Genomic DNA, 22032 nt, shown 5'->3' on the forward strand with positions numbered 1-22032 from the left:
GCCAGTTAACAGCCACTCATCCTTTGGGTGGGCTTCACGGACTTTTCTGATGGGGGTTTTATCTCCTCTCCTGTTTAAAAATCTTAAAAAAAAAAAAAAAGATTTTATTTGTTTATTCATGAGAGACACAGAGAGAGAGGCAGAGACAGAGGGCTCTAGCCCCACAGGGAGCCCAAAGCGGGACCTCCGGATCACGCCCTGAGGCAAAGGCAGCCGCTTAACCACTGAGCCACCCAGGTGCCCCTCCTCTTACAGTACCGTGATCTGTCATTCAGAGCTCCTGGAGCATGAGTCCTTTTACAATTATTTGAGTATCTAATTAATGCCAGGTGCTTCTATGAGATTCCCTTCTCCATGAAAGCAGAACAGTTGATCCTTAAGTCCACAGGTTTGAACCCTGTACATCCACTTATATGCAGATTTGTTTCAAAAAATACAGTACACTACTGTAAATGTATTTTATCTTCCTTATGATTTCCTTAATAACATTTTCTTCCCTTTGTTGTAGGAATACAGTATATAATGCATATAATATACACAATATGTATTAATCAACTGTTTATGTTATCAATAAGGCTTCCAGACAACAGCAGGCTAGTAGCTCTTAGTAGTTAAGTTTTGGGGATCCAACAGATGCAAATCTTTGGCTGCACAGTGGAAGTGGCACCCTAAGACTTTTGTTGTTCAAGAGTCAACTGTATTTTGTCTGTTTTAGTTTTTTATTCTTGTTGGCATTTTGTAGGCATTCAGGAAATAACCACATGGAAACTAAAACCAGCTAGAAGCTCTAGAACTATGAGAGACTCAGCCAATACTGATTCATCTCTGACCAGCAGCTTCACTTCCTAGAGTAGACCAGCTCTCTCTCTTTCTCTGCAGATACTTAATACAATAGACAGCTCAGGGTCAAGATCTTTCTGGGTTAAATAGTATACAGTATCTTTGAGTCGGGATTCCCCCTATGTTTCACATTCTTTCAGTGTCCTCCCATTTTAATTTCTAGGATGTCTGAGCCAGAGCTGCAGAAAGTGCCACCACCTCTGGATCATTTCTGATAAATCCCTTTCGCCTATTTTATTCCAGAATAACTGAGCAGATGTGACTTTTAAAAGTAACAACTTCAAAAATCAAATGAGAAAGAACATGTTTTCATTCATTTCTGAACTAAAGAAATAACCTTCAGTGCCTTTATTTAACAAATATTTATTGAGATTCTTTTGAGTGCCATTCACTGCATTAGAACTTTAGGTCACACTAGTAAAAAACCAGCATAGACACTGTTGTCACTGAAGTTATAGAGAAGAAAGACTATTCCATATTCCAGTACTCCTACCAGTAACTAAACAGTAAAAAAGTATGTGAATGCTTTGAATGAAAAAAATAAAGTTCCCTGTGACCTTAACAAATTCACATGACCTACATGGGAAATTGCAGGACGATAGGGAAGGCTAACATCATGACTAACTCCTGAGCTAAGATTTAAATTCGACAAAGGGGAGAGGTAAGAGCACTTCAAGGAGAAAAATTAGTATGTGCAAATGTCTTATGGTAGGAAGCAGATTGACAATGATAAGGGTCTATAAGTAGACCCAAGAGATTTGAGAATGAAAGAAAAGGAAATTTTATTAGAGTTGAGAATGGAGAGCCATTTAAGGAGAAACTGTGACATGCTGACTTGTACTGGCTAATAAGGGCCAATTGTTCTATTTTCAGAAATTTTGTGTGAGCCAGCCACTAAATAACTATTATTAAAAACAAAAGTATAGAATCACTGAACTCTACCTCTGAAACTAATAATACACCCTATGTAGACTACTTGAATTTAAATAAAATTAAATTGAATTTAAAAATATATTTTATATTATACATATTTATTATTTAATATATTAATAAAATTGTGTTTTTGAGATAACAAATTATATAACCAACAAAACATTTAATATATTAAGTAATTATATTAAATGTAAATGTTTTGCTTTCTTTTTAAAAAAAAATTTAGGGGATCCCTGGGTGGCGCAGTGGTTTGGCGCCTGCCTTTGGCCCGGGGCGCGATCCTGGAGACCCGGGATCGGATCCCACATCGGTCTCCCGGTGCATGGAGCCTGCTTCTCCCTCTGCCTGTGTCTCTGCCTCTCTCTCTCTCTCTCTGTGACTATCATGAATAAATAAAAATTTTAAAAAAAATTTTATAAAAAAAATTTAGTTATTATTCATGAGAGAAACAGAGAGAGAGGCAAAGACATAGGCAGAGGGAGAAGCAGGCTCCCCACAGGGAGCTAGATGCTGGACTCGATCCCTAGACCCCAGGATCACGACCTGAACCAAAGGCAGGTACTCAACCACTGAGCCATCCAGGCGCCCAAATATAAAGGTTTTCTAATTATTCTCAATCATTCTTAATTACGTTCTTAATAGTAAAATGTAGTCAACACATTTTACTATTGTGCTCCTGAGTTTATTTTTGCCTATTCTATTGGCATGGTAGAAACACCTCATATTGCTATGCCACTGAACATTTCTTTCCAACCTCCCAGGCAGTGATGTCACATTTACTAACTCGAAATTGATCAAGTGGGAATTTACACCAAGGAAATTGGCAGGCTGTTCGATTTAAAACTCCCCTATACCTCTAAGAACCAGCTGTTAAACATTTACCAGCACAGCACTGAGCGAAACTGTACACGACCTGGGAGACAGTGTTAAGAATTGATCTTTATCACAGGAGAAATGAACAGGCATTGAAAGATTTTAAGCAGGGAGTTGACAAGAGCTCATTTCTATTTTAAAAAATCACTGATGCTACAGAAATGGAAGAGGAAGCCTTGTGACTTGGGAGGGGGGCGTGGTAAATACTCGTGGCTCAGACTAGGACCAAAGAAATGAAAATGCAGAGAAGTGGTTTGATATATATTTAGGAGCTAAAAAATAGAAGGCTGAGCTCTAGTGACAGTAGCGTGAAGCAATCACTTAAGACCCACCTGAGGAAGAAGTAGAATCTCTACATCCTCCCTAAGTTCTGGCTGCTTACGAGATTTTCATCTGGAGCCCAGTTCTGCCACTGTGTGTCAAAGAGCCAACTTCACAGTTGAACAGAGTTAGGCCTGAATAAGAAAAAAATGTGCATATGGAAACGTGAAATGAAAAGACTATCTCCATATATAAATAAATTATTTTAAAAGTAATCTGTAACCTTTCCATCTTTATTTATGGGTAATCGTGCATTTATGGCAACCGTGAGAATGGTCTCCAAGATCTCTGAGAGAGAGTGAATGACCATGTTCTGATGCCCAGCATTTGAGTCAAGGCTGTGCTTCCAGAAGCTACTGCCTCCAGACAATGACTGAACATGATAGAGACCCTCAGGCAAGCCTCGTAGGGGTGATGCCAGATTCCTTCCATGAGTGGCTTTAGCACCATGACTCCTCAGGCACATCTGCTCCTTCACATCCATTCTCTTCATTTGAGTCAAACCTCCATCATGGTCTGGTGGCTCTGCCGGCCACATTTGATTCTCTGCCTCTGCCCTGTGTCTGTGGCAGGTCTTGAGATGCTGCATCTTGGATCTTTCCTCGCAAGTGATGGCACCCATCTAGAGTGCAAGTTCTTGGACCAAGAGAGTTTTCTGCCTGTGTGTTAGGTGTCGCAGGGGTTTCTGCCATTCCTTCAATGCTTTGGTGTTCTGTTTGTTTTTGTTTTTGTTTTTGTTTTAATCTTTTTTTTTTAATTTTTATTTATTTATGATAGTCACAGAGAGAGAGAGAGAGAGAAAGAGAGAGAGAGGCAGAGACACAGGCAGAGGGAGAAGCAGGCAGAGGGAGAAGCAGGCTCCATGCACAGGGAGCCTGACGTGGGATTCGATCCCGGGTCTCCAGGATCGCGCCCTGGGCCAAAGGCAGGCGCCAAACCGCTGCGCCACCCGGGGATCCCATGGTGTTCTGTTTTATGTGGGACAAAGGTCTGGGAAGTCCCTGGGGTTTTATGCCTGTGTTCCCTCAGGGCGAGCTCATTCATTCCGTCCCCAGCCCTGCCCTCAGCCCCCAACAGGAGAGGCCCGTGGAACAGAGACAATGAGTGAGGACAGACCACACTGTGTCTGGGTTCCTGGGGACTCTAAATTGTCACGATCGCATATACTTCACCTTTAATTATTCATTAAAGTTGTAGCTTTTTCCTTTCTTCATTTTGGTGGAGGCTGCCTCTTCCTTCTGATTTGCCAGAGATGAAACAGTTGATGTGTCCTTTCTATCCTCAGAGGGCTGGAGACTTTTTGCAGCTCATCTCGATGGGTGTCCTTGTGATCTCCGTTCTCCGATGGTCTCAAGAAAAATTAGAATTTTGCAGAGTATCTGGCTGTTCTCCTTCTTAGCATGAGATTAATGTTCCCCTGTAGCTTTTGACATGCTGAGCAGAGAGAAAGTCCCCGCCTCTTGTTTTTACAAATCAGTTATGTTTCTGCATCAGGCTTTTATCTTTGGTGAGTTCAGCAGAGCCGGGAATAAAATGTGTGCATAAATCATCCATTATATTCTAGATACGTGAAATCATTAGGTTGTCAAACAGTCGACATGCCAATGGAGGCTGTTCTGTAAATTCACTGAATGTAAACATTATGCAACAATGGAATACACAGGGGCACCTGGGTGGCTCAGTCAGTTAAGTGTCTGCCTTGGGCTTGGTCATGATCTCACGATCCTGGGATTGAGCTCAGCATTGGGCTCCCTGCTCAGCCGGGAATCGGGGAATCTGCTTCTCCCTCTGCCCTTACCCCATTTGTGCTTGCGGTCTCTCTCTCTCTCAAATAAATAAATACAATATTTAAAAAATTGGAATACGCAATGTAGTATTAATGTATTAAGGCTCCTGGAGCAGATTTCCAGCTGGACAGGGAGACATTGTTTCTAGTATGCTTGGCTTTAGGTCATTGTTCAACACAGTTACCTTGTCCTTTCCACCAGGTGGTTGACCAGATTGATACCCTGACCTCTGACCTACAGCTGGAGGATGAGATGACCGACAGCTCCAAAACGGACACCCTGAATAGTAGCTCAAGCGGCACCACAGCCTCCAGCATAGAGAAGATCAAAGTGCAGGCCAACGCACCCCTCATTAAACCCCCCGCCCACCCGTCTGCCATCCTCACGGTCCTGAGAAAGCCAAACCCCCCGCCGCCGCCCCCGCGGTTGACACCTGTGAAGTGTGAAGACGCCCAAAGAGTGGTGCCGACTGTCAATCCCGTGAAGACTAATGGCACCCTTCTGCGAAACGGAGGCTTACCCTTAGCACCGAACAAAATTCCAAACGGAGACATCTGCTGCATCCCCACTGGTGGCTTGGACAAGGCTCCAATGCAGCCTCTGATGCACAGACCTGAAAAAGACAGGTGTCCCCAGGCAGGGTCCCGGGAACGGGTTCGGTTTAATGAGAAAGTGCAGTACCATGGCTATTGTCCCGACTGTGATGCCCGGTATAATGTAAAAAACAGGGAGGTCCATTTACACCGCGAACCTGTCCACCCACCGGGAAAGCTCCCGCACCCCGGCCCTCCCCTCCCTCCTCCACCCCACCTCCCTCCTTTTCCGCTGGAAAACGGGGGACTGGGAATAAGCCACAGTAACAGCTTCCCCCCTCTCAGACCTGCAACTGTGCCTCCTCCCACTGCACCAAAACCACAGAAGACCATCTTGAGGAAATCGACCACTACAACAGTGTGATGTATGCCATTTCCAAAACCTTTTCATTGATTTTTGGTTTTTTTTAATTTCTATATTATAAACATAAAATAATAAGTAATGAGCACTTTCTACTCAAGCAATAAAAAAATCCCAAATATATTAATCCTGCATTCAGCAAAGTGGCATAAAAACCACCTGGTAAGTATGCAGTATATTGTTTATATGCCGGGTAATGCGGTATTTAACAAGTTGTGTCATCAGAAACCACAGAACCATGAAAAAGCTGCCTATGTTGTTGTTTTTTTTTTTTTTCAACTGACCTAGGATAAAGTGACCTGTAGATTTCAAATAGTTTGATTTACTTTCACAGACGGGATTAGATTCATTTTATTCATGCCTAACTCATCTATGCATTAATAACATGTCATCCTTCTCACTTTGACCAGATGCTTTTTAAGGAAGAAATTTTAATACTGAAGGACTATTTTATTATTTTTTCTAAAGATGTTTGTCACTAGTTTTACATCATGAAATGCCAAGAACAATACCAGAAAGTTTATTTTCTATACTATACAATTATGATTCTATGTTCAGCTATATATGTAATGAAAGATTTTGTCTGTGGAAATATCATATGTCAATAAACAACAGTACATAATGGCAAAAGCAAATGTTCCTCAGAACTAAAATGCAGCAGTGCTTCTTCATTTAATCCCATGTTAATAGTCATCAAAATGGATAGCTACTCTGACAGAGTTTGAAGATTACAGTGAGTATATGGCAGACTTTTCCAAATTAAACATCCTAATCAGATCATAAATAGTGCTTTACACATTTTCATATTATGTATTGTGGTACCCCACCCCAAGACCCTATATTAAGTGTCTCATTGACGCAATATATGGCCAAGCCCTTTAGGTCCTCCTCACACTCAGCATCCCTCCTGGACACACCATAAACCAGGACATTAAAGCAGTGGGATGATTTGCCCCCTGCATCAGCGAGTCCTCTGCCTCCCCAAGGGAATCCCTATTTATAAGAGAATCCCAGCAGAAAATAAAGATGCTTCTGGAATAGAATGTTTTAAGTACCAGCCTTAATGTTGTTTCCCCTCACAGTTGAAGCATCCCAGGGGTCCTTGTCATTTATAGAAGGAAGAGGAGAAATCCTTTCCTCCTGACATCTTACAAAGGGCCTTCTCTTAAGCCTAACTTGCTGACTTATGTCAATTACCCACCCATGGATCAAGTTCACTTCCCAACTACTATGCTTTGGAATGATTGGATATTTTGCCCTGGAACTAGAAATTAGTTTATCCGTCCTAGAATCATGATTGACAGGTGCACACCTGAACAAAAGTTGTCCATTAAGTGGCAAGAGTAGAGGGAGTTATCTTTGGTGAAATTGGTTTATTGTGCAGCATAATAAAGAATACTGTAATCTTTTGGACTATTTGGCTTTTGATCTCAAAACTTTCATTTTTGTTGCTAACAGGGACCTAGTCATATTTCTTTGTTGCCTTTTTCAAGCCATATCATGGTAATCTGGAATACTGTTTTCAACAACTTCCTATTAAAAGATGCTAATGTACCTTAGGCAGAATAACAGAAAGAAAGTAGGCATTACTTTTTGAAGGAACAATTAAATAAGTAAAAAAAATAGAGGATGTCATGTTACAAATTTACTCAGCATGATTTTCATTCCTGTGTATATTGGCCATGAAGATAATGCAAGCACAGTACATCCATTTTTTTTTTCAGGAAGTTACAGAACATAAGACCAATAATAAAAAGGCTATAATCTAAAATATATTAATAGTGTGATAAGTATGTTTAATAAATCTGACCCAAGTAAACACAGAATTGACTTCCCGAATACCAAACTAATATATTAACTTTTTCATGCATTCATTTAGGCTTGCTATAAATAAACCCAGCTTTTATCATCTTCCTAGATTTTAATAATTACTTCCTTTCAAATGTGCATGCAGTGTTAGACCATATTGGTATTATAAATAGTCTTTGAAGACATGTAGCTTTCTCCCTTCAGCTCATCTTCCTTCCATAGCCAGGTACCATGACCTAATAATTAGCTTTTCATTTGAAATGCTGACCTCTGTCAATCTGGGGGCCAGTCTGGATCTCCTAGAATAGAGCTTCCTAGAAACCACAAATCATTCGCAGAGTAGATAACTTAATTGCAATGAAGTAAGTTGAATAAGCTAATTAAAGCTGATCCAAAAAGGATATTGAGCCAGGTGCTTAGCCACAACCTGTGAGGTTCAAATTAATCTCTGCTTCTCAAAGTATAGACAAAGGTATCCTGTGAAAAACCATCTTTTGAAGTGAATTTGGTGACATTGCCAAAATGACAATACCTGTTCTCAGTCAACATATTTATAAGTAACTTTTGGCATAGAAGGCCAAGTTAAATCCCAACCTTAAAAAAGGTAAGAGGTGTTGACCTTCTCTTATTACAGTTTATTAAATGTTCAGCATTAAATGTTAGATTATACCCGTGTTGGGACTTTCTTTTGGGTTTTTTTATTCCATATGTTATTTCATTTTTTTCCTTTAAGGTGTGGAATATATTGGGCCAATAGGGTTTGTTTTGTTTTTGTTTTTCCCCAACTGATCATTTTGCATCATTCACTGGAACTTATGTCTTTAAATATATATAAACTTGTAAAACATGGGAAACAACTAACATAGGGCATCATAATAAAGGTATAATTAAAGTATCATAAGTGGCAGTGCCATTTCTTCCATGAGCCAACATTGCTTTCAAAATTTAAATTCTGTAGTACAGGCTCTGCCCATCATCCATTAAATCATCATAAAACATGGCAAAATGTTGCTCTTCCTGAAGATCCCAAAGCAAAAATGCTTTCTTCAAACCCTCCAGGGCTGTTCTTTTTCCCAGTGTGCACTTGAGGACTTTCATTCTCTTGCAGAGTACATACCCCCCAAGTTAGCCTCCATCCTCTTTTGAAGGCGATATTGCTATACAAAATGTACAAGGGTAATGCTGCTCATGGCAACATTAACTCAGAGCAAAGGGTAAAAAAATATTTTTTTTGTTTTTTGTTTTTTTTTAAGTAGCATCTATTAAGTTGGAACAGGAAAGGGTTTCTCTTACTAGTTTAAACAATTATCCCATTTTGGGAATGGGAGGTTATTGTATCTCATCTGATGAAAGGTGAAAAGGAAATAAAAATTGACCAAAGTTCTCTTCCATCCCCCCGTAGTTATAGCAGTTATAGAAGGAGATAAAACTGATACTTTTTTAGGTTATGCTGAAGCTAAACTTAAAATATCTGCTCAAAAATACAGAGCGTGCAAAATTTCCCACTCTCTAATTTGTTATTATTATATTCATACCTTCCCTCATTAGCTTCACATTATTCTAGGAAAAAAATAAGTGGTATTAACTGAAGTGGTTTAATTAACCTAAAAAATCTTGTGTTTGAATTATGCCTGTATCTAATTATTTAATGAATAAAGGAATAGGACACTGTATTATAAAACTTTCTTTGGACAAATCAGCAGTTGCTTTTAGCATTACCAAGAGCAGCAGCTACATACCATCTCTGAAACTATGCAAGACCTTTTATCTACAGATTCTAATTATAGTTCTTTTTGGATGCTCCATGAAGAAAAGCCTGAGTAGCTCCACATGTATTTGCACTGGGAGTGATATAATCAAGTCATGAATCACTGCCTTGACTGAACTTTTTCCATGGAATATAAATATATATGCAATGATGAGATGTCAAGTCTTATAATTGTCCCAATTCAGTCTCTCCTGATTCTTGTGTTGATAGCACATTTTGCTCTAATGTACATTGAAATATGTACACTGAAATGTACACTGAAATATGTAGCAGAGGATAGCAGTGTAATGTACTTTGTACATACCGATGAGTTCTAAGTGAGGAAATGATTCATGAGCAATGAAGTTCCATTAAAAACTCGTATCCTCAAAAAAAAAATCACATAATTAGATAAAGTGCACAGAATCTGACAATTAGTAGACACTATCACCAAATCACATGACATTTTTCAGGTCAATTTGTAACTGTGACAGTGTATTTAAATGTTTAGACTAAACATTTTAGAGTTTTCGAATCATTCAGGTTGCCTGATCTTGAAATAATGACAGATGTAATACTACCATTAAGGCACACAGCGGTGTTGAACATAAAACTGTAGTTAGCCACATCGTTGTGAAGCAGCAATTATGTAGGGTGTCATTTCCTTGGAAGCACTTGGGTCTATCATTCCAGGCTTTTTAGGAAAAACTAAAGTGGAACATAAAGAAGCTCTGCAAATAACCCTCTCTCTAAAATGTAGTTAAATCAACATGGGGTAGACACTTGAGTAAGTGCCATGGGAAAATGAGAAAATATTGCGTATAATTTTGACTTCTAGATTGATCAGAGTTAGGTAAGGTAACAATATCAACTGTTTTCTGAAACTACATGCATTAAAGGTTCTCTAAGTTCTCATATGAATGTATAAAATAGATGACTTTACCCTGATTCACAAGTGCAGGAATCCAGGACCTCAGTTTCAATATTTTGCCAAAATCAACCCCTTAGTAAGTGACTGAGCTAGCATTTTATGCCAGCTTGACTCCCCATAATTTCCCCACATAACATCACTATTTAATTAGGTTCTTCATAACCCTGAACTTTGCAAATCTTTCTTTTATTCTGAGCAGTTATTTTGACGCTTGAAAGGGGTTACCTAATGTTATTTTGACATTCTTAATATGTTTGATCTTTGCAGAATATAAAAGGGATTTCAGGCAATTTAGCAACCGTCTAAAATGAATGAGCTGCTGAATAATGCCAGCCTCATTTTCGTGTGGATTATACCAGCAGCTTCACCTTTCATTTTTTTTTCTCTAAGTTCAAAGGCTGTCTATTATTTTGGTATCTTTGCCTAAGAGGTTCTGATTTCATAGTAGTAATGCCATTTGACCCTGAATGTGTCACTTTCATTCCTGGTATTTCATTTGTGAATTTCAACTATTTAATATTGACCCTAAAGTTAAAAATAGCAATTGATCCATTCTGGGGAACCACCAAAGAACCAGTGCAGTAGAGCTCTCTTTAATAAAAAATTTTCCATCCTTTTGTTACTAGACTACAGATACAATTTTCCACTGTTTGACGTAGTTTTCAATTCTTTAAACCACTGAAGGGGATTTTGGGCTGGCTAAATAAACCAACCATGGGCCCTGGAGTGGTTTAGGGTTGATATTGACAAGACGTGATATCTAACCCTTGTCAAGACTCACTTTGTGCCAAACATTCTTCATCATGTTTTATATGTATTATTGTTCCCTCATAACACCATTTTTCCCTTGTAGTAACCCAATGTCTTAGACACTGTTATTATCTACATTTGCAAGTGAAACTATGGCACCAGAGTGGTGCTGCCCAAGATGGTAGAACCAGGAAGTGGCCAGGCCAAAATGGTAAGGCAGGCACTTGGCCTCCATGGCCCAATTCGTCCCAGCCTTTCAGAACTGCCTAAGAGAGTAGCCCTAGCATTGTGCATGGGTAACCTATGCAGTTGAAGGTCACCATTTTACTAGAACTTATCTGAAGCTGTGGAAAGGTAGCCCATGAGAGAAGAACAAGTGTATTTCTGTTTAAGTCAAGATAATCTAGGCCATGCTGTAGTAGCAAATCACTCTAGTATCTCAGAGGGACCTAAGTTATTTCTCGTTCACTCCAAGTTCATCCTGAGTCCGGGAGACTCTCCAAGCAGTCATTCAACAATATGGGCTGCTGCCCTGAGAGTGTAGAACCACCATCTGGTCAAGCGTCCGCTTCCAGGACCAACACAACGGCAGGCAGGTGGGGCTGCTGGAGAGTCTTCCCTATGCATTTACCTCATTTCCTGGTAGTGTTACTGGCCACCACTAGTCACTGTAGTCCCCATATACCCGAAAAGGAAAGGAGATCTGAATATTGCTAAGTAAAAGTCATGCCTACCACCGTTTCTAAGGGGTAATTTTTTTGGTGTGTTTATGGTTTCAATATATTATTGATTATTATAGATACCCCTTTCCTTTAAAAATAAACATTTTATTTATTTATTTACGAGAAACAGAGGCAGAGACATAGGCAGAGGGAGAAGCAGGCCCCCTGTGGGGAGACTCAATCCCAGGACCCTGAGATCACAACCTGAGCCCAAGGCAGATGCTCAACCACTGAGCCACCCAGGTGTCCCATGATGAAAACATTTGACATGTGAAATAGGGATATTTGCCTCACAGGGCTTTTGGGAGGATCAGAATAACTTATTGGTAGAAAGCCCCTCACACAGTGGTCAGGGGGAGCCATAGTAGAGGCTGTGTTAAGTGTTGGCTATTATTTTTTTATTTTTTATTAATAAATTTATTTTTTATTGGTGTTCAATTTGCCAACATAAGAATAACACCCAGTGCTAATCCCATCAAGTGCCCCCCTCAGTGCCCATCACCCATTCACCCCCACCCCCCACCCATCTACCCCCTCCCCTTACACCACCCCCAGTTCGCTTCCCAGAGTTAGGAGTCTTCATGTTCTGTCTCCCTTTCTGACATTTCCCACCCATTTCTTCTCCCTTCCCTTCTATTTCCATTCACTATTATTTATATTCCCCAAAGAATGAGACCATATAATGTTTGTCCTTCTCCGACTGACTTATTTCACTCAGCATAATATCCTCCAGTTCCATCCACGTTGAAGCAAATGGTGGGTATTTGTCCTTTCTAATGGCTGAGTAATATTCCATTGTATACATAGACCACATCTTCTTTATCCATTCATCTTTCGATGGACACCAAGGCTCTTTCCACAGTTTGGCTATTGTGGCCATTGCTGCTAGAAACATAGGGGTGCAGGTGTCCCTGCGTTTCATTGCATCTGAATCTTTGGGATAAATCCCCAACAGTGCAATTGCTGGGTCGTAGGGCAGGTCTATTTTTAACTCTTTGAGGAACCTCCACACAGTTTTCCAGGGTGGCTGCACCAGTTCACATTCCGACCAACAGTGTAAGAGGGTTCCCTTTTCTCCGCATCCTCTCCAGCATTTGTTGTTTCCTGCCTTGTTAATTTTCCCCATTCTCACTGGTGTGAGGTGGTATCTCATTGTGGTTTTGATTTGTATTTCCCTGATGGCAAGTGATGCAGAGCATTTTCTCATATGCATGTTGGCCATGTCTATGTCTTCCTCTGTGAGATTTCTGTTCATGTCTTTTGCCCATTTCATGATTGGATTGTTTGTTTCTTTGGTGTTGAGTTTAATAAGTTCTTTATAGATCATGGATACTAGCCCTTTATCTGATACATCATTTGCAAATATCTTCTCCCATTCTGTAGGTTGTCTTTGAGTTTTGTTGACTGTATCCTTTGCTGTGCAAAAGCTTCTTATCTTGATGAAGTCCCAATAGTTCATTTTTGTTTTTGTTTCTTTTGCCTTCGTGGATGTATCTTGCAAGAAGTTACTGTGGCCGAGTTCAAAAAGGGTGTTGCCTGTGTTCTCCTCTAGGATTTTGATGGAATCTTGTCTCACATTTATATCTTTCATCCATTTTGAGTTTATCTTTGTGTATGGTGAAAGAGAGTGGTCTAGTTTCATTCCTCTGCATGTGGATGTCCAATTTTCCCAGCACCATTTATTGAAGAGACTGTCTTTCTTCCAATGGATAGTTTCCTCCTTTACTGAATATTAGTTGACCATAAAGTTGAGGGTCCACTTCTGGATTCTATATCCTGTTCCATTGATCTATGTGTCTGTTTTTGTGTCAGTACCGCACTGTCTTGATGACCACAGCTTTGTAGTACAACCTGAAATCTGGCATTGTGATGCCCCCAGCTATGGTTTTCTTTTTTAAAATTCCCCTGGCTATTCGGGGTCTTTTCTGATTCCACACAAATCTTAAAATAATTTGTTCTAACTCTCTGAAGAAAGTCCATGGTATTTTGATAGAGATTGCGTTAAACATGTAAATTGCCCTGGGTAACATTGACATTTTCACAATATTAATTCTTCCAATCCATGAGCATGGAATATTTTTCCATCTCTTTGTGTCTTCCTCAATTTCTTTCAGAAGTGTTCTATAGTTTTTAGGGTATGGATCCTTTACCTCTTTGGTTAGGTTTATTCCTAGGTATCTTATGCTTTTGGGTGCAATTGTAAATGGGATTGACTCCTTAATTTCTCTTCCTTCAGTCTCATTGTTAGTGTATAGAAATGCCACTGATTTCTGGGCATTATTTTGTATCCTGCCACGCTACCAAATTGCTGTAGAGTTCTAGCAATCTTGGGGTGGAGACTTTTGGGTTTTCTATGTAGAGTATCATGTCATCGGCGAAGAGGGAGAGTTTGACTTCTTCTTTGCCAATTTGAATGCCTTTAATGTCTTTTTGTTGTCTGATCGCTGAGGCTAGGACTTCTAGTACTATGTTGAATAGCAGTGGTGAGAGTGGACTTCCCTGTCTCATTCCTGATCTTAGGGGAAAGGGTCCCAGTGCTTCCCCACTGAGAATGATATTTGATGTGGGCTTTTCGTAGATGGCTTTTAAGATGTTGAGGAATGTTCCCTCTATCCCTACACTCTGAAGAGTTTTGATCAGAAATGGATGCTGTATTTTGTCAAATGCTTTTTCTGCATCTATTGAGAGGATCATATGGTTCTTGGTTTTTCTCTTGATGATATGATGAATCACATTGATTGTTTTACGAGTGGTGAACCAGCCTTGTGTCCCGGGAATAATCCTACTTGGTCATGGTGAATAATTTTCTTAATGTATTGTTGGATCCTTTTGGCTAGTATCTTGTTGAGAATTTTTGCATCCATGTTCATCAGGGATATTGGTCTGTAATTCTCCTTTTTGGTAGGGTCTTTGTCTGGTTTTGGAATTAAGGTGATGCTGGCCTCATAGAATGAACTTGGAAGTACTCCATCTCTTTCTATGTTTCCAAACAGCTTTAGTAGAATAGGTATGGTTTCTTCTTTAAACGTTTGATAGAATTCCCCTGGGAAGCCATCTGGCCCTGGACTTTGGGAGGTTTTTGATGACTGCTTCAATTCCTCCCTGGTTATTGGCTTGTTCAGGTTTTCTATTTCTTCCAGTTCCAGTTTTGGTAGTTTGTGGCTTCCAGAAATGCGTCCATTTCTTCTAGATTGCCTAATTTATTGGCGTATAGCTGTTCATAATATGTTTTTAAAATCGTTTGTATTTCCTTGGTGTTGGTAGCGATCTCTCCTTTCTCATTCATGATTTTATTAATTTGAGTCTTCTCTCTCTTCTTTTTAATAAGGCTGGCTAATGGTTTATCTATCTTATTAATTCTTTCAAAGAACCAACTCCTGGTTTTGTTGATCTGTCCACAGTTCTTCTGGTCTTGATTTCGTTGAGTTCTGCTCGAATCTTTATTAACTCTCCTCTTCTGCTGGGTGTAGGATCTATTTGCTTTTTTTCTCTAGCTCCTTTAGGTGTAAGGTTAGCTTTTGTATTTGAGTTCTTTCCAGTTTTTGAATGGATGCTTGTATTGTGATGTATTTCCCCCTCGGTACTGCCTTTGCTGCGTTCCAAAGATTTTGAATGGTTGTATCTTCATTCTCATTAGTTTCCATGAATCTTTTTAATTCTTCCTTAATTTCCTGGTTGACCATTTCATCTTTTAGCAGGATGGTCCTTAACCTCCACGTGTTTGAGGTCCTTCCAAACTTCTTGTTGTGATTTAGTTCTAATTTCAAGGCATTATGGTCTGAGAATACACAGGGGACGATCCCAATCTTTTGGTATCGGTTCAGACCTGATTTGTGACCCAGTATGTGGTCTATTCTGGAGAAAGTTCCATGTGCACTTGAGAAGAATGTGTATTCAGTTGAGTTTGGATGTAAAGTTCTGTAGATATCTGTGAAATCCATCTGGTCCTGTGTATCATTTAAAGCTCTCGTTTCTTTGGAGATGTTGTGCTTAGAAGACCTATCGAGTATAGAAAGAGCTAGATTGAAGTCACCAAGTATATTATTATCTAAGTATGTCTTAACTTTGGTAATTAACTGATATATTTGGCAGCTCCCATATTCGGTGCATATATATTGAGGATTGTTAAGTCCTCTTGTGGGATAGATCCTTTAAGTATGAGATAGTGTCCCTCTTCATCTCTCACTACAGTCTTCGGGATAATTTTAGTTTATCTGATATAAGGATGGCTACCCCTGCTTTCTTTTGAGGACCATTTGAATGGTAAATGGTTCTCCAACCTTTTCTTTTCAGGCTGTAGGTGTCCTTCTGTCTAAAATGAGTCTCTTGTAGACAGCAAATAGATGGGTCCTTTTTTATCCAGTCTGACACCCTGCCCCTTTTGATGAGGTCATTAATCCTGTTCATTCAGAGTTACTATTGAAAGATATGAGTTTAGTGTCATCATGATATCTTTTCAGTCCCTGTTTTTGTGGATTGTTCCATTGGACTTCTTCTTAAAGGGGAATTTTGAGAGTCCCCCTTAAAATTGCTTGCAGAGCTGGTTTGGAGGTCACATATTCTTTCAGTTGCTGCCTGTCTTGGAAGCTCTTTATCTCTCCTTCCATTCTGAATGAGAGCCTTGCTGGATAAAGTATTCTTGGTTGCATGTTCTTCTCATTTAGGACCCTGAATATATCCTGCCAGCCCTTTCTGGCCTGCCAGGTCTCTGTGGAGAGGTCTGCTGTTACCCTAATACTCCTCCCCATAAAAGTCAGGAATTTCTTGTCTCTTGCTGCTTTAAGGATCTTCTCTTTATCTTTGGAATTTGCAAGCTTCACTATTAAATGTCGAGGTGTTGAACGGTTTTTATTGATTTTAGGGGGGGATCTCTCTATCTCCTGGATCTGAATGCCTGTTTCCTTTCCCAGATTAGGAAAGTTTTCAGCTATGATTTGTTCAAATACATATTCTGGTCCTCTGTCCCTTTCGGTACCCCAATTAAACGTAGATTTTTCTTCCTCAGGCTGTCATTTATTTCCCTTAATCTATCCTCATGGTCTTTTAATTGTTTGTCTCTTTTTTCCTCAGTTTCCCTCTTTGCCATCAACTTGTCTTCTATGTCACTCACTTGTTCTTCCACCTCGTTAACCCTCGCCGTTAGGACTTCTAGTTTGGATTGCATCTCATTCAATTGATTTTTAATTTCTGCCTGATTAGATCTGAATTCTGCAGTCATGAGGTCTCTTGAGTCCTTTATGCTTTTCTCTAGAGCCTCCAGTAGCTGTATAATAGTGCTTCTGAACTGGCTTTCTGACATTGAATTGTAATCCAGATTTTGTAACTCTGTGGGAGAGAGGACTGTTTCTGATTCTTTCTTTTGAGGTGAGGTTTTCCTTCTAGTCATTTTGCTCAGTGCAGAGTGGCCAAAAGCAAGTTGTTTTGGGAAAAGGAGAAAAAGAGAGAAGAGAAATAAGGAAAGAAAAAGAAAAAATAAAAAAGGAAGAAAAAAAATAAAAAGAGAAGAAAAAGGGAAAAAGAAAGAAAGAAAGGAAAAAAGGGGGAAGCAAACAGAAATCAAAAAGCAAAAAACAAAAACAAAACAACAAAAAACAAGGGGGAGTATCCTCTGATTATGTATACTGTAAGTCCCTTGACTTCCCCTTGAACTTTCCAGTGCTGCTTGGTCAATAATTTGTTTTTCCCCTGTCCGTCCAGCTGGTCTTCTGGGGGAGGAGCCTGTTGTGCTGATTTTCAGGTGTTAGCACTTGGGGGAGCTGCTCTGCCCCCTGCCTGGTGCAGGGCTCAGGGGGGGTTGTTTACCCCGTGAGGCCCCAGGAGGAACAGACCCTTTGGCGGGGCAGCTCTGCAGCCCTGGAGTCAGCCCCCGCAGTAACTCCGGAGCTCTCCATCTGCAGGGCCTGGAGGCTCCGGGCGGGGCCGCTGATCTGCTCAGCTCGGGGCAGGAGCGTCCTCGCTGTCCTCGGCCCTCCCGGCCTCTGCCTGTCCCGGGGGGAGGCCGGATTCCAGGCTGTGTCCCGGCGCCCTGTGCTCCGGGGCCTGCGCTGTTGGATTCGCGCTTCCGGGCCGCGCAACCCCCTCCGCGGAGCCACCCCCGAGCACCCCCGAGCTGCTCCCGCCCCGCAGCCCCCTCCGCGGAGCCGCCCCCGAGCCCCTCCAGCTTCTCCGGGTCCCCCGTGCGCTGCAGCCCTTAGGGAGCTCGGCGCACTCTCCTGGGTGCGCAGTTGCTGTTACTGTCCCGGGGAGCCCAGGGCATCCCCACCCTCCTGGGTCCTGCTCCAACTCCCCGCGAGCCCCTTTCCCCCGGGAAGGTCGGTGCAGCTCCTGCTCCTCCGGGACGGGGCTCTCCTGTCCTGGGGACACTCGCCCCGGCCTCAGCCCGGCTCCTCGCGGGGCCCCTCCCCCTCGGAGGCCTTTGTTTCTTTATTTCTTTTTCCCCGTCTTCCTACCTTGATAGAAGCGCGAACTCTTCTCCCTGTAGCATTCCAGCTGTCTTCTCTTTAAATCTCAGGCCGAATTCGTAGATTTTCAGGATGATTTGAAGGTTATCTAGGTAATTTGGTGGGGACACGTGATTTGGGGACCCTACTCTTCCGCCCTCTTGCCCCTCCCTGATACCCCCTTTCCTTTTCATATTACTTGATGCTCAGTCTCATCACAAATTAGGATGACATCTTATTTTAAACAAAGATGGAGAAAAAAGCAAGCGAACTTAGCAACAGCCCTGCTACAAACTTAGTGGAGGGAATTGACATTTACTAAGAGGAGGGACAAGTTGTTTTTTTTTTGTTTTGTTTTGTTTTGTTTTAGGATTTTATTTATTCATGAGAGACACACAGAGATCGGACAAGTTCTATTGCAGCCTTTACCTGCCATATTTGCGTTCTATCTGAGGATACTCACCAACTTACATTTTGTAGCTGAGCATTTTAGAATCACATACTACATTTTCAGCAGTCTAATTTCTAAAGATCTTAAGTTAGATTGCTATATGAATAATTATCCCTATAAGAATAGAGAAACCTAATATGAAGACACATTTATCTAGAATAGTCCAAATACAAAACTCTGTATAGAAATTGATGATATAAAAAAAAAGAAATTGATGATATCAATTATGACTTGTATTTATAATATTCATTAGGCCACAGTGTATTAGGATAAAAATGTAGACTTGAAAGCAAAAGGTCTAAAAAAAAAGAAAGAAAGAAAGCAAAAGGTCTAGATTTGGGTCTCGATTTTCCCAACTCCCAAGTGTTCCAGGTCAAATTGCAAAACCTGGTCTGAGGTTTGCTTTCAAAAGAAGATAGTGGTGCCCCTCTATTCTATCTAATAGGGCTCTTGAATCATGACCCTCCTCCCTTTGTAGATTCTGGGCTCACACAACCCTGTTTTTACCTGTTTTGGGCAAGGATAGTACTTTCAGCAGGAGGATGCTGCCATTTTATTGCACAAAACTGAATGAGCTTCTAAGGCATCAGGACTATATATTTAAGCTCTTTCATAGGTAGCAAGACTGAAAGGTAAAATAGTCAAAGCCCCACAGACAGGCAATGTCAGTATGCAACAAGCCTACAACCTGCAGAGCTACTGGGTAGGCAAAATCACCAAAGTATCCCACCTCATTCTTTGCATATGTCATTTATTTGTCCCAACTCCAATTCCTTTTTAGTTCGTGTCTCTCTTCCAGACACAAAAGTAGAAATGATATGCATTTCCCTTCCTTTATTTTGTCTATTCCTTCACAAGGTCTTTGGTCTCAAGTTGTTACCCACATTGCCTCCTTCAGATATTTTGATTCTACTATAGTCACGTTGACACACTTGACCATCTTCCACTACTTCCCAATTCTCTAACATCTTTCCCTGTGTTTTTCCTCTAAAGAAAGGGGCACCTGTGTCTCAGGTCATGAATCCAGGGTCTGGGGATTGAGTTCCGCATCAGGCTCCCTACATGGGAGGGAGGGAGCTTCTCCCTCTGCCTGTATCTCTGCCTCTTTGTGCCTCTCATGAATAAATAAAATCTTAAAAAAATAAAATAAAATAAAATAAAATAAAATAAAATAAAATAAAATGACGCCTGGGTGGCTCAGTGGTGTGATCCCAGGATCCAGGATCAAGTTCTACATTGGGCTCCTGGTGAGGAGCCTACTTCTCCCCCTGCCTATGTCTTTGCCTCTGTCTCTCTCTGTGTCTCTCATGAATAAAGAAATAAATCTTTAAAGAGAAATAAATTTTAAAAAAAAGAGTCCCATCTTCCAACATATTGTCATAAGGTCCTAATAATTTAATGAATGTAAAAGTACTTTATGAACAGTAAAACCTCAAATGCCTGTCATTATCATCATCTTGCGATACTTCTTGTCAAATTCCTCTGCTCCTTGTTAATCTGGTAGATTGATGTATATTTGCCTAAATTCATGCTAATGATATGTATTCATGTTATTTATAAAGTAATTATTTTAGTTAGATGTTTTTATACTTCCTATGATCAAGTAAATAATGATTTTCTTAGAACCTACTGCATACATAGAAGTCTCATTTTGATTTATTAAATCTTGTTAATTAGCAAGTCAGAAAATGAACATGATGGAAATCCTAGGTGACTACTGCAGAAAGCACAGTTTATTAAACTACACTGACAAGTGTAGCATAGTTTTACTTTTTTATGATAATATTTAATAGCACATGAGTAAATTCATTTAGAATATAATTTGTTAAACTAACTAAAGTCTAATACCATTAGGCCCTTATAAATATTCTAAAAAATGTTTATTCGATTAACATATTAAATCATCAGGCTTTTGTTTAAAGAGAGAGTGTGTACATTTGTGATTAAAAGCATCACTTATCAATGATATCATTAAACTCTGACAAAGCATTAACTATTGCTTTGCTTTAAACAAAGTCTGTGGTGTATTGGAGTTCATGTTTCAGTGAGGTACCTTTCAGAAGAGCAAGGAACTAAAGTTTTTGACCATAGCAATTAATGGATTAAGTATAATAAATATTGGTAATAAAAGCCGAAAATTATCATCTGGAACTTTTTATACCAATTCAAATGCTTCAAGGAGAAAAACAGATATTTGGATTTACTTTACCTCCTTTTTAAAACTTGATAGTTGTACCAAATGGTGACCAAATATCGCTTGATATTTGAAATACACTACTGACATTCTGAGGTTTTTTTTTTAATAGATTTCTTTTCTGAGTGGACTTAATTATCATTACAGAGAATTAATATTAAAAATCACTCCTCCTTGTCACTTCCCAATAAATCTGATCATCAAAACTCCAGTTTTCAGCTGTATTTCACTCTGCCCATGTCTTGTTCCTTTTATCCAATTTGGATTTTTTGTCTTTTTTTTTTTAAGCAATTTATTCCCAGTTTTCAGCCTCTCAATTTCAATATTTCATTTGCTACCTTCCTGGTCACTTGATCCTTTGCCTAAACTTTCACTTGATTCTGCAGATACCAACAGGGAGAGTTTTCACTCATCATTTCACCTCAGCCCAGAAATGTCGAAGGCTCAGGACAATCTATTTAAAATTCTTAACTGGGCCTGGCAGTTCCAGCAAAAACCCTTCCAGGGCTGCTTTTATAACCTCCCAATCTAGGGAGCTCAACCTAGTAGGACTGCTCTAGCCAAGCTGTCTCAATAACTGATCCCCGACATGAATTACTCACTTCCTATTCTTGTACCTTCTCTTGGACATGTGTCTTGAGCCTGAAATAATTACTACTTTCTGTTGTAGTTTGGTAAAGCTTGCTTCATAGATTCCCACTATTTATCTGAATCCTTTCCTAATCAACCAGCCAATCAATTAATCAGATAAAAAAATTTAAAGACTTTAACACTGCCACAGTGGTAAAATGGGTGCAACATAGGTAAAAATTAAAAAAAGAAAATATTAAAATGCATATGTAAAAAATAACTAAATTAGCAATTAAATAATATTTAAATAAGCATAAAGCATATGTCTTCTATGGAGAAAATTATGTAAAGGCAGTTATATCTGCTTTCACTGGCCAAAAAAAAAATCAGTATTACTGTAGAAGAAACTTGGTCCCATCATTTTAGTATGTTAGAAAATTGACCTATCAGTAGGGCAAATAAACTCATGTAAATTCATGCACAGAAATATGTCTCTTCACTTGATATAAAATGTATTCCTTTTTTTTATTTTTTTAAATTTTTATTTATTTATGATAGTCACAGAGAGAGAGAGAGAGAGAGAGAGAGGCAGAGACACAGGCAGAGGGAGAAGCAGGCTCCATGCACTGGGAGCCCGACAGTGGGATTCGATTCCGGGTCTCCAGGATCACGTCCTGGGCCAAAGGCAGGCGCCAAACCACTGCGCCACC

At 40.0% G+C, this 22032-nt stretch overlaps 1 protein-coding gene across 24 annotated transcripts in view; it reads left to right on the plus strand.

Annotated features, from left to right (window-relative positions):
• PRR16 (proline rich 16) overlaps positions 1 to 22032 on the plus strand; it is a 532382-nt gene that overhangs the window by 413361 nt on the left and 96989 nt on the right. For 23 of the 24 annotated variants that reach the window (XM_072840680.1, XM_072840682.1, XM_072840678.1 and 20 more), the window contains one exon: positions 4956 to 7122. In XM_072840680.1, coding sequence (XP_072696781.1) covers positions 4956 to 5711 — 756 coding nt within the window. In that variant the 3' untranslated portion in view covers positions 5712 to 7122. Of the gene's footprint in view, positions 1 to 4955; positions 7123 to 22032 lie in introns of those variants that run through there. The other variant, XM_072840676.1, reaches the window with a different exon arrangement.

The sequence above is a fragment of the Canis lupus genome, chromosome 10 (assembly GCF_048164855.1).
Source record: "Canis lupus baileyi chromosome 10, mCanLup2.hap1, whole genome shotgun sequence".
Taxonomy (NCBI): domain Eukaryota; kingdom Metazoa; phylum Chordata; class Mammalia; order Carnivora; family Canidae; genus Canis; species Canis lupus.